Raw genomic sequence first — 13,262 nt, 5'->3', positions numbered from 1 at the left:
TCAAGCCTATTTCCCCTTGTTTTTTCCTACCTCCCCTCCCCCAAGACGTTCTTGTTAAACCCTGGATTTGTGCTGGAAATGGCCCACCTTGATTATCATATACATTGTAAGGAGAGTGCTCACTTTAGATAAGCTATTACCAGCAGGAGAGTGGGGTGGGGGGAGAGAAAACCTTTTGTAGTGGTAAACACCCATTTTTTCATGCTTTGTGTGTATAAAAAGATCTTCTACACTTTCCACTGAATGCATCCGATGAAGTGAGCTGTAGCTCACGAAAGCTTATGCTCAAATAAATTGGTTAGTCTCTAAGGTACCACAAGTACTCCTTTTCTTTTTGCGAATACAGACTAACACGGCTGTTACTCTGAAACCGGGGATGGTAAAGGTCACACCAAGGGGAATGCAGCCAGGAGTTCGTTGTTTTCCTCAGATCCGGCTCTAGTGCTGTTTAGGAGGAAAAAGGAGGCAAGAAATTCCATTGCTCAGCCCATGTGTGCTTGTATCACTGCCACCTGGCCACTGAAAGGTGAAACTAGAAAACGAGTGCGTTGCTAGCCAGGCGGACCCTGGGGAACATGGCTAAGCAACTGGGAGGGCTGTGGCACTTGTTCCAGGATCCAGGCAGCCGGACTGCAAAGTCCAACTGCCCAAGGAGAGCGTTGGATGTGGGGTCTGCACATGGGAGTGCGCTTGAGAGACCCAGAATGAGGAACAGTGATAAATCGCTGCCCAGACCCAGGGGCTTGGCAATGTGAGAGATTCAGGAGCTGGATCCAATCACAACAGCCTGGTGTCCATCCAAAGGGTTGGTAGGATCGTTTTGTGACATGTACTTTGATGCTATTAAATATCAGTGGATATAAAATAAGGGGGAGATTTTCCAAGGCACCCAACTCCCAGAGATATTCAAGAGTAAATAGGTGCCTAACTGCCCTTTTTGCCTTTGAAAATCTCCCCTTGAGTATTGGGATGCTCGTTGGTGTCCTCATTCCTGTATTCCCATGTGATAAACTTATTTTTTCCAAGTTACTTCACTTTAAAGCATTTCCTCTGGGTGAATTAGTGATGGCTGAACTTTATTAAGTTTTGTGTAAAAGCCCAGCACTTCCTCCCTTCCTGCCACTTTCACTGATTGATTGGGATTTGTTGGCTTACAGAATACAGAAGATGTTGCATATCAAGCTTTCCACGTGGCATATGTGACACTCAAGAAAGGGTTAAATTACTAGATTAGTGTCCTTCCCTTCAACTAAGATCAGTTAATGAGTTTATTCGGCTAAGACTCCGTGTCCTACTGCAGAGCCTTGGTGAGTGGAGTTTTACACCAACTAGTCAGAGTTGGAATTTGGATCTCTTACTGCTCGTGTAGTTGAATGCTTGTTTCTTTCATCGACGATGCCTCATTTTCCCAACATATCCCGGCTCTAAGTCCCATCTCTTTCCCTGGAATGATACAGATAATATATTAACAAAAATAATTAAGAATAAAAATGTTCTGAATCCCTTGGTCATGCCCATGTCATCTCTCATCTCAACTTCTACTGTGATCACCACCATGACTCCCCACCTCTTCTGTCCCTCTCCCCTCCAGGTTTATAAAAACCACCTTCTGCCACCTCACTCATGTCTTCCCTTTCTTAGGTCCCTCCAGTGGCTTATGCACCTGTCTGCATCAAGATCAAAGTCCTTCAAAGCTTTTTGTAGATTTTTTTTAAAGGACCGTTGTGATTGTCTAGTCTGGCCTCCTGCATAACAGCCCATAGGATTTCCCTGTATTAATTCCTGCTTCAAATCCAATAGTTGTGCTTGAACTAGAGCATCTTCTTTAGAGAAAATCATCCTATTTTGATTTAAAAATGTCCAGTGATGGAGAATCCACCACAACCCTTGGTAAGTTGTTCTAGTGGTTAATTATCCTCACTGTTAAAAAGTGCATCTTATTTCTAGTCTGAGTTTGTCTAGATTCAATTTCCAGCGATTGTATCTTGCTCTACCTTTGTCCGCTAGATTGAGAGGTCTCTCTCATCTAATTTCTGTTGCCCATGTAGGTACTTGCCCAACCCAACTTCTGCACAAGTCTTTCCATTCCCACCTCCTGCTTCCTAGGTTTCTCTCAAGTGATTTTTGGGTGTTTTTGTTTTTTGCTTGCATGGTCCAGATTTTGTCTTGTTAGAACAACCTGTGATGGGTGTCTGGCAAGGACCCCTCCAAAAAAACCTTCTGAGTAACCACCAGTTCTGTGGAGCGTTCCAGCTCGGAGCCCTCTTTCTTGTGGTTGTGCTTTTAAACCAGGGGTGGGCAAACTACGGCCTGCGGGATTGCCCCCCCGTGGTGCCGCAGGCCCCGCGCTGCTCTCAGAAGCAGCTGGTGTAGGTAGGAGTTTACTACAATAGCAGTTTATTACAATCCATTACGTATCAATAGCACGTTCCTACACGGAGCAGTTTAATACACTACACCAGCCGCTTCCCTGCGCGGCGTGGGGCCAGGGCAGGTGGGCAGGGAGCCTGCCCTGGCCCCCGTGCGTGTCGCTGCCACCCTGGAGCCACTTTAGGTAAGCAGCGCTGGGCCGGAGCCTGAACCCCTCCTGCACCCCGCCCCCCAACTCCCTGAGTGCACCTCGCACCCCTCCTGCACCCCAACCTCCTGCCCTGAGCCCCCTGCCACACCTCTCCTGCACCCCAACCCTCTGCCCCAATCCCTTGCCCTGAGCCCGTTCCTGCACACCGCACTACCTCCTGCACCTCGCACTCCCTCCTGCACCCCAACCCCCTGCCCCAGCCCTGCATACAGTTTCCCCACCCAGATGTGGCCTTCGGCCCAAAAAGTTTGCCCACCCCTGTTTTAAACTGTAAGCTCTTTCAAGGCAGGGACTCTTCTTTGTTTGGCTTATCCTCTTTGCATCACTCTACCTCTTATTACTTTCTTGTTTTCGTCTGAACCCTTCAGTGCTGTTACTCCAGACACATTATTCACCCCATGTTTTAAAATTTACCGCTTTCTCTCCCGGAAAGGAAACTACACTAAACACACAGTTGTGCTTCTCAACACTCTTTGCTACACAGTTCACCATTTAAAGTAATGAACTTAAAACCCACCTGGTTTTAAAACTAACTTTGAGAGAAATACTGTATATTAGCAGCTTGCACTACTTGTGCTTAGGGGAGAGAGACTTCAGAGCAGCCACAGTTGCTTCCAGTGAAATGCCTTGAAATGTTAGCAAAGCAACTCGTTACGCTGCTGTGTTGTACCTACCAGAAGCAACCTATAAAGCCTTTTGAATTAAATCCCCAATATGTTTTCAAACTCCTCTTCAAATAGAGTTTTGGCGTGCAAGTGGGTGTCCTCATCTAAAGGTTAATAGTTTAACTGTATGGGATAAATATTTGAAAGTAGCATATCTGTTTCCAGTAAAAACACTCTGGGTAGAGACTTCCTTTTAGTAGCAGACTGAGTTTTGTTATTTTACGTGCCTTAGATGTAATTGAAATGGAATATTTAAAATGGCAAATCTTTCTGTGTGAGTGTGCCAAGAGTGGAGTGCAAAGGCTGGTGGAGGACAGGGCTGAAGTGCAATGAAAGGAGAGGTGTGTGTGTGTGTGTGTGTAACCCAGCCTCTACTATGCCAGACTAGCCTGTGTTCTCCTGTCACTGAGATGGGGATTTAAGAATGAGAGCACAAATGGACTACAAAGTCAATGGTCAGCTGGAATCTCCCAGTGTCTAATGAGTCAGTACAGTGCATGATTGTTAATTGGATCTACACAGGAATTTGAGGTTGCACATTGCAACTATGCACTGTTCTGGCTCTGTGGCAGAGTTGCAAGTGAACCTTGTAAATTGAGAGTTGAACTGTTGGCTTCAAAAACTGGAAATAGAATTCCTTTTCCTACCTCCAGTTTCAAAGAGATTGTGGGTTTGAAGGACAATCTATGGCTGCTTAATTTTGAGTGGTTTCAGAGTAGCAGCCGTGTTAGTCTGTATCCACAAAAAGAAAAGGAGAACTTGTGGCACCTTAGAGACTAACAAATTTATTTGAGCATAAGCTTTCGTGAGCTACAGCTCACTTCATCAGACGCATTCAGTGGAAAATACAGTGGGGAGATTTATATACACAGAGAACATGAAACAATGGGTGTTATCATACACACTGTAACAAGAGTGATCAGGTAAGGTGAGCTATTACCAGCAGGAGAGCCCCGGGGGTGGGGGGGAAACCTTTTGTAGTGATAATCAAGGTGGGCCATTTCCAGCAGTTGACAAGAATGTCTGAGGAACAGCGGGGGGGGGGGGGGGAATAAACAAGGGGAAATAGGTTTACTTTGTGTAATGACACATCCACTCCCAGTCTTTATTCAAGCCTAAGTTAATTGTATCCAGTTTGCAAATTAATTCCAATTCAGCAGTCTCTCCTTGGAGTCTGTTTTTGAAGTTTTTTTGTTGAAGAATTGCCACTTTAAGGTCTGTAATCGAGTGACCAGAGAGATTGAAGTGTTCTCCAACTGGTTTTTGAATGTTATAATTCTTGACATCTGATTCTATGTAAAAGAATAAATGGACACAAGACTGTCCAGTTTGGCCAATGTACATGGCAGAGGGGCATTGCTGGCACATGATGGCATATATCACATTGGTAGATGTGCAGGTGAACGAGCCTCTGATAGTGTGGCTGATGTGATTAGGTCCTATGATGGTGTTCCCTGAATAGATATGTGGACAGAGTTGGCAACGGGCTTTGTTGCAAGGATAGGTTCCTGGGTTAGTGGTTCTGTTGTGTGGTGTGTGGTTGCTGGTGAGTATTTGCTTCAGGTTGGGGGGCTGTCTGTAAGCAAGGACTGGCCTGTCTCCCAAGATCTGTGAGAGTGATGGCTCGTCCTTCAGGATAGGTTGTAGATCCTTGATGATGCATTGGAGAGGTTTTAGTTGGGGGCTGAAGGTGACGGCTAGTGGCGTCCTGTTATTTTCTTTGTTGGGCCTGTCCTGTAGTAGGTAACTTCTGGGTACTCTTCTGGCTCTGTCAATCTGTTTCTTCACTTCCGCAGGTGGGTGTTGTAGTTGTAAGAATGCTTGATAGAGATCTTGTAGGTGTTTGTCTCTTTCTGAAGGGTTGGAGCAAATGCGGTTGTATCGTAGAGCTTGGCTGTAGACAATGGATCGTGTAGTGTGGTCTGGATGAAAGCTGGAGGCATGTAGGTAGGCATAGGTCAGTAGGTTTCCGGTATAGGGTGGTGGTTATGTGACCATTGCTTATTAGCACCATAGTGTCCAGGAAGTGTCCCCCCCCCGTCCCCCCTCCCGCTGTTCCTCAGACATTCTTGTCAACTGCTGCAAATGGCCCACCTTGATTATCACTACAAAGGGTTGTTCCCCCCTCCCCCCCCCCCCGCCCGCGCTGTCCTCCTGGTAATAGCTCACCTTACCTGATCACTCTCGTTACAGTGTGTATGGTAACACCCATTGTTTCATGTTCTCTGTGTATATAAATCTCCCCACTGTATTTTCCACTGAATGCATCCAATGAAGTGAGCTGTAGCTCATGAAAGCTTGTGCTCAAATAAATTTGTTAGCCTCTAAGGTCCCACAAGTCCTCCTTTTCTTTTTAATTTTGAGTGTCCATGGAGCAGAATACCATGACCCTTTCCTGGGTTACAAATACTCTGTTGGAGTGCATAAAATCCAAAAAGCCAGAAGTGACCTTTACACATACAGCACAGCATAGTTTCCATGGATCCAAATGACTGAAGAATCAGGCCTTCACTCTTATGTTTCTATTATTGCTGACAATAACACTCATTAGTGACTGATTATGGGGAATTTCACGTTCATTTGCCACATGTTATTGACTTAAACATCCCTCTTTCAAGTATAATCTAGGATGTCATTGCGTAGGTGTTTCTGAGTAACACAGTGCTGTGTTCTACAGTTAAACACTGGAAATTGAATACAGTGAAATGTACTGTGTTAATGATAAATACATTTTCAATACATATCAATCTAGCATCTATGCACCCACCGTATGTTCTACTCTCACCACCACGACCACCACCTTTTCCTCTGGCTGTTTTGTCAGACTAATCCTCCTTTGTTTTTTGTCAAAATGCCTAAAATCAAAGCACATTTTTTCAAGTCGGCTCAAAATGAAAAGTTTCCACCTAACTTGAAATTTTTCGATTACTGAAAAGTTTTGGAAAAGTTTTTGGTTTTGGTTCAACCGGAAGCAAAACTTCATTTCAAATTTTCAGAATTGCTCGGGAACCAAAACATTCATTCTTCACCCAGCTCTATCATTTCTTTGATCTCTATTTCCACTTATGTCATTAAGTCTTAACTTCTGCACAAATTGTTTACAACGCGGTAAATATTATTGAGAGTCTAACTTTAAAATATAAAGCAGTGGCAGTCTACAAAGCATACCCCATGGGTATGGTAACTTTAAAAACAGTAACCCATGCTTAGCCATTAGTTAGACTTGTGCAACCATTTTCATAACATTTATTATATCAGTGTATAGAGGCCCCAGCTGAGATCAATGCCCCATTGTGCTGGGCACTACACACACACGTAGTAAGACACCGTCACTTTTTCCAAAGGGTGTTAGTCTAAATAAACAAAACAGACAAAGGATGGGAGAAAGGAAGTATTAACTTCATTTTACAGATGGGGAGCTGAGGCATAGAGATTGTGACGTACTGCAGGTTATAGAGGAAGCCTGATGCGGAGTCAGATATTGAGCCTTGATTTCTCAAGTCCCAGTCCTTTCCTTAGCCACAACATCATCACAGATTTCAGTGGATGCTGGATCATGCTCTAATGTAGGGCTTGTCTATTGTGCTTCCTACGCTGAAAAAAGATGGGAGTTTTTATTGCCCTTTTGTGCTTGGATTTGTATTCCTTTCTCTTTCCCTTATCAACTTATTTTGCTTAATAGAATTTTTTTTAACTGTAATGATTGCTATAGTAATCTGTGCTTCTAGAAACCCAGGACTTTGCGGAGCTTTAAGTCTTTAAGTATTGATCATTTGTTCAAATCAATGTGCAAACTGACTTTGCTGTAAATCTTCTTGCACGTACTAGCAATGTGTGTGTAATGGAAAATGTTCCAAGATATCTGTTCTGAGCCGGACTAATGTCCTTGGGAAGTGAAATCAAATATGTGCAATGGATTTTTAGATAAACTTGTATTCAGCTCACTTTTCCCCCTTCTGCCTACTGGAACTGTACTGTAAGTGAATAGCATTGTGATGCACAATAGCTTCTACCAACGGAGGTGTGCAAAGGTAATGCACCCATTTTTAAAACTACTTAGTTTCCTTTTTACTGTAATCAAAAAAGCCAGGGTACATGCCTCTGTACAGGGTGAACTGATGTGCTTTGTGCATGGACAGCCATAGTTTTGGGGGTTTTGTTTTACAAGATGTAGACTTACTTTCCTATATCCTTGATTATACTGAATGGAATGTGTGCCTGGATTATACCAGCTGGACTGTTGCATGTAGGGCTGCCAGCCCTCCAGGATTGTCCTGGAGTCTCTAGGAATTAAAGGTTAATCTTTAATAAAAGATTGTCATGTGATGAAAGCTCCAGGAATACGTCCAACCAAAATTGGCAACTCTAGCTGCATGGCTTGTAAATTCTTTGAGGCGGGGACCATCATTCTTCTGTGTTTGCATTGTGCTCATAACAATGGGGCCCCGATCCCTGAATGGGCCCCTGGAGGCTGCCCCGTTACAAAAAACCAAATAATTTTATTAATTTAAAATTAAAATTCAGCCAGATAAACTCTTGTATGCTAAAAAAGCCACGGAGCTTGCCTCTCAGGTCCTGAGGCTGATGCACGCACTGGTCTGTTCCTGGGGCCATTTGTAATGTGAATGGTCAAAATGTTTAACTACAGCACCAAAACATCCATCAGACAACATGATTTTAGGATGTCAGATTCTCTGATGAAAATCCACATCCCTCGGATCAGTGTTCACTTTGGAAACACACCTTTCTGCTCTGCCTGGACATTTATTTAATTTCCCTATAAAAGCCTTGACGTATGTCTAGCTGCTGGAGACGATGATGCTGTGAGAATGTTCCGGTCTCCTGATGACTGGCATGTTTCTTAACGAGACTTGAAAGTAAAAATAGATGGTTTCTCTATAAGCAAAAAATGTGGCCAGCCTCACGGCTGTCTTAAACACAAAACCCTAGCACAACGGGAACTCTAGGGCAGTGGAGCATCTCTTCGTGAATTTCTTAATTATAAAAATACAGCTTATTTTCAGCTCTTGCCAATGGAGCTGGGTGTGAGGGAGGACTCTTTCTGTGGCAAACTGAACTCAGGTGCTAGTTTCAGGATGATACCATGTTCTTTTTCAAGTCACAACCATGGCCTGCCTTGAACTCCATAGGTCATCTAGTTGCAAAGCAGAGTAGACAGAGTGGTGAAATACAGGAGACTTCTGCAGCAAATCTGGTAGATTATTGAAGTAATTCTTGCATCCCTTGTACAGCCATGCTCATTCTACCTCTGGGCACTGGAATGAACTCTGGAGTTTTGGGTTCAATTCCTGCCCTTACCACAGCCTTTCTATGTGACCTTGGGCAAGTCACTTACCTTCTCTGTGCATCAGTTCCCCATCTGTAAAATGGGATGATACCAGTTCCTTTCTCTAGCAATTTGCCCGTCTTGTGTGTTTAGACTGTAAGGTCTTTGGGATTGATGCTGGCTCTTGCTATGTGTTTGCTGCCCCCACTGTGTTAGGTGCTGTATAATCTTGGTTGGGCCTTCTAGGTGCTGCTGTAATACAAATAATAAGAATGTGGATGCTGGGAGTAGTCTGCTTCCATGAGGATATGCAGAGTAAGAAGTGATTATTCAAGTTGGCTGGGAAGGTCCTAGTTACCCATTCTGCATCATGCTTGTCTTAGACATATTACTTCATATGGAGCTTTAACTCTCTGTTCTGTACAGTTACTTTCAGCCTGCTGTCATAAATACGAAGTTTGGGTCCAGCTCTTGCTTAGATGGGTGTACTTGGTAAAATGCATGTCTTTCTAAATGTAATAAGGGCGTTTTCCAGAAGGAACTGTGCAAAGAGATTTACATCCTAGTGGCTCCTGGAATCCGCCTATGATGCCAAAGTCAAACAGGGGTCATGAATAATAAAGATAATTATCATTATTGATCCTGAGAAATCAATAATCTTTGGGAGGGTGGGAGGTTCTGTGGCAGTCATTCTGCTGTGTTGTAGCTCTCCATTGACTTACATCACCTACCTGATTTTTTATTTTTTTTATTGATTTATTTGTGATTAAAATTGTGTTTGTATTTTTGCCCCACCAGGATGAACTTGACCTCACAGACAAACACCGAGAAGCCATGTTTGCACTTCCGGCAGAAAAGAAATGGCAGATCTACTGCAGTAAGAAAAAAGTAAGAGACTTTGGTTCTGCGTGTCTGCGTGTGAGCGAAATGGACATGGGTTTGTCTTCTGTATTCCTTATTTTCTGGAAAAGTTCTTTAAAATTTATTAGAAAGCAGTAACCTTTCTATAAGGCTTGTTGAACCATCCTGTAGCATTGAATAAGAATGCATCTGTACTACGGAGTACTAGAGAGTGTCTCAGGAAAAAAATATAGAAAGCATCTTCTTGCCTGCTAAATTCATTGGATTTTAGAGTAACTTCTGCAAAACTCTGATCTATTTCTGTAGGGCTCGAAATGGTTCTATCCCTTTTAAGTTCTAGAACACTTCAGTGTAAAGGATGTTTGACCACCTGCCCTCCCCCAATTAAATATAGATTCCCTCCCCCTCCCCCCGACACATACACACTGATGAGGATCAGACTATTTCATCCCTTCCCCAGAATACCTCCCTCCAAGGCCTTGAAATTGCCACAAACAACTTTCTAGCCAAGCAGGAGTGGGAAGGAATCTCTGCAGTGCTGAAGTCTCTTGCTCTTGGCTAGAGGAGTTTCTGCTGAATTATGCACACAACTGTTGTTCCCTCTCCTCCTCCTCCCTCCCCACCCCCTCCCCCCCTTTGAATGCACTGCTGTTGTGATCTGCAGCTCCACCAGCCATCAGAGGGTGGTCCCAAGAATCCAGTCCTGATTTTTCATGATGGCAGGCTCTGTTGAAATAGCTTTCCGTTTTCATTCTGAAAGCCTGCTGACTTGACTATGAATTTGAGATTAGTATTGCAAAAATATAGGAATTCCAGACTGGATCAGACCTGAGGTTCATCTAGTCTAGTATTTGATCTCTGGCAGCGGCCATCACTGAATGCTTTGGAGGGCAGTGTAGGAACCCCACAGTAGGGAAATGTGGTTAATCTGCCCCTGACGCTAGGTTTCTTGTTAGTGACTGGCTTAAGCTCCAAAGTCTGAGGTTTAATATTCCTTTCAAAGTTTTGCTGTCATTGGCTCTTCATATGGATATCAAGAATAATTCATCTCTTTTTAGAATCATGTTCTTGAACTCAATGACTTCCAGTGCCAGTGAGTTCCACAGTCTAATTACACATTGTGTGAAAGTTTCTTTCCATCCGTTTTGAATTTGCCACCTTTTAATTTAATTGAATGTCCCCTTGCTCTTGTGTTACGAGACAGAGAATGATCTCCCTTTCTCCAAAAATATTGGAATAAACATTGGCTGCATTATGGAAGACCTGGAAAACTCTGCTGTACAGTAGGTGGGGTGGGACGTTTTATAGGGCATAAAGGCTGAGATGGTAAGGTATAGTCCAAACAAGACTGAATATAAATTGTATACTTGACTGCTTTCAATATGAAGTTTGTCGTCTTCCAGGTGATCGATGGCCCCCACGTATCTTACAGTGAAATCTTCTAGAATTAAAAAGGGATAAAGCCAGTAGGGTTCTACAGAATTAAAATAATGTGACTCTGATAAAAACCAAGATTGTCATTAAATCACCAATTCATTAATAAAGAAATTGTCTGAAACCATGTTAATTGAACTGTAGGCACAATAGAATCCAGATGATACAGCACTGGCTGCCTTTTCCATGTCCGATGGAGTAAAATCTTGATGCCCTCCTAATGGGCACACAACTGCAAAGTTCGAATTTACGCACAAGTAGCATGAGCATATCTGCTAGTGCTATTAAATTTCCTGTTAGAAAATGGAGTATAAGTGATGTATAGATGTATATGCATATGTTTCTAACACCTCTGCTCCAGGTAACAAGCATTGTAGGGTAAGTGCAGTCAAAGACCTGTTTTTGTTTTTAATAATAATGATACTGTCTCTTCTAACAACTGAATAACTTATAAAACTGGGAAGGGAGGAGACTGGCTTTGAAGTGATGTTACAAAATATAGCGCCATACCTTAAATAGTTCTTCTATTGACCTGATCGCTCCCCACCACAGTTGCCATTAAACGTGGCATTGGGAGGGAAGGGAAAAGACAACTTCATGCTGTTGAAATGATGCCATTGAAACTATTAACATCGACTAAGGCATTTTAAAAAACTTTCCCCTTTTCTTCCCAACAGCCATCTTCTTGTCCTTTTCGTTAGCCTAATGTTCTGATGGCCCATGATTTATTCAGTGCATTAAATCATTCCTCACACTGGTCAGATGGTGAATCTCTCTTCTTCTCTCTTCTCCCCAGTTATCCTCTTGTAGTTTGTACTAAGAGGGCTTTAAAGTGCTAGCTCTGTAATGGGTGGGGCAAGTCAAATCTAGGGATGGGTTGACCCTGGGGAGTTTAGGATTCACAACAGAGCTCACTAACCTTTTTCCTCTCTCCCCCCACATACCCTCCCCTGCTTGTAATTTTAAACCAAGGAGAGCTGCCAGAGTTCAGATGTGCTGAGAGAGAGAGACAGGTCTGATCAGATACGAGATAGTGATCTACTTGCAGCTCATACAGTGTGTCTGGTGTTTCTAAGGCACCTAGGATTTAAACCGTCTGGCCAGGAGTTCTGCAACCCCCCTTTATTGTGGGTGGTCTCCTCTAAGCAGAGTACAAACTTAGATGTTTTTGAGCCCATGATGCTCCTGGGTTCAAAATTAGTTCGTGTCCATGCGTCCCTAATAACTTCTTTTTGTTAGGGAGACAAATTCTTCTACTTGTTCCATAAAACTCACCTCCAGTGATGGCTTCCAGGGCCCTGCGATGCACCCAAACATGGCTTTTTTTTTCTTTTCAATTTTGGACAATGCTTTATGGAGAAGTCCCCTGAAAGGATTCAATCTTGAGGTGGAGAGCTTGTGTCTGGCCATGGAGTTCTAGAATGCCAGGCGTCATGGAATTTGACAGCTGGACTCATTGCCCATGCCAGCAGTTCAGTGGTGGATCCATCGCATACTAGTAATTTTTCAACCTTGCTGTAAAAGTTGGAAGTGAAATACCAGAGATTTCTGGGGTCCTCTCTTAAATTGCATCCACTCTCTTTTTAAAGGCATAACACTCATACTATGTACTATTCAGTGGCACCAACCCTTTCCTTCGTGATGTTAGGCCAACAGAAGGCTTATACTGCTCTTGTAGGATTACGTTTGAAGCCTCTAGTGAATAACATTGAAATCTATCGTACAATAGGACTAAAATGTCTTGGGCTTAAATTTGAGGGGAGAAGAAAAGCTAACAAATTAATAGGCACAGTTCTTAACCAGCAAGACAAGAAGAAGAAAATTCTGGTTCATCACTGCCTCCAGGTTCGATGGTGTCATCCACTAGCACATCTGGATAAGCACAGGAGCAATTAAGTCTTAAATCAAGCACAACCCTATAATTATATGGTGAATGGAGCCTACATGTTATCTAACCTGTTGGAGTAGGGTTTTGCCGGGACTAACGTACTCTCTTCATTCACTGTTCCAGCACATGCATGCCTTACAAATTGCTTGCAACAATTTGGCCTCGCAAGGATTTTTAAATTAATCAAAGAAATAGATTGGGTCTTAAAAATGTAATCCTGTGGAGCAATTGGATTCCAGTAATCCTGGGTTACGTTCAGGTACCCTGCTCTCCTCCCTAATCTGGTGGTTCTTAGCCCCTCCCACTCTGAACGTGTGATAACCCTGGCAGCCTGGGTTAGCCACAGAGCAAGTGAAGAATCTTATTTCCAAGTAAATATGTAGTCGATCTGAGGGAGGGAATAAATGCTGCTGAACAAATGCTTTAACAGGTAGGTATAGATTCTAGAACAGTGTCCACCAACCAGTCAGCCAGTCGATCGTGATCTCCAGGCCACTAAAAGCCCAGCAACGCAGCGGGGCTCAAGCAGGCTGCCTGCCTGCCTGC

The 13,262-nt window shown here is 43.3% G+C and overlaps 1 protein-coding gene across 1 annotated transcript in view; it reads left to right on the top strand.

The window, feature by feature from the left end:
* DAAM1 (dishevelled associated activator of morphogenesis 1) overlaps positions 1-13,262 on the top strand; it is a 184,120-nt gene that overhangs the window by 84,057 nt on the left and 86,801 nt on the right. The window contains 1 exon segment of the mRNA XM_043548617.1: positions 9,332-9,421. Within this exon segment, the coding sequence (XP_043404552.1) occupies positions 9,332-9,421 (90 nt within the window).

Source organism: Chelonia mydas, chromosome 6, assembly GCF_015237465.2.
Source record: "Chelonia mydas isolate rCheMyd1 chromosome 6, rCheMyd1.pri.v2, whole genome shotgun sequence".
NCBI classification, from domain to species: Eukaryota; Metazoa; Chordata; order Testudines; family Cheloniidae; genus Chelonia; species Chelonia mydas.
This window is presented reverse-complemented; position numbering and strand designations above follow the sequence as displayed.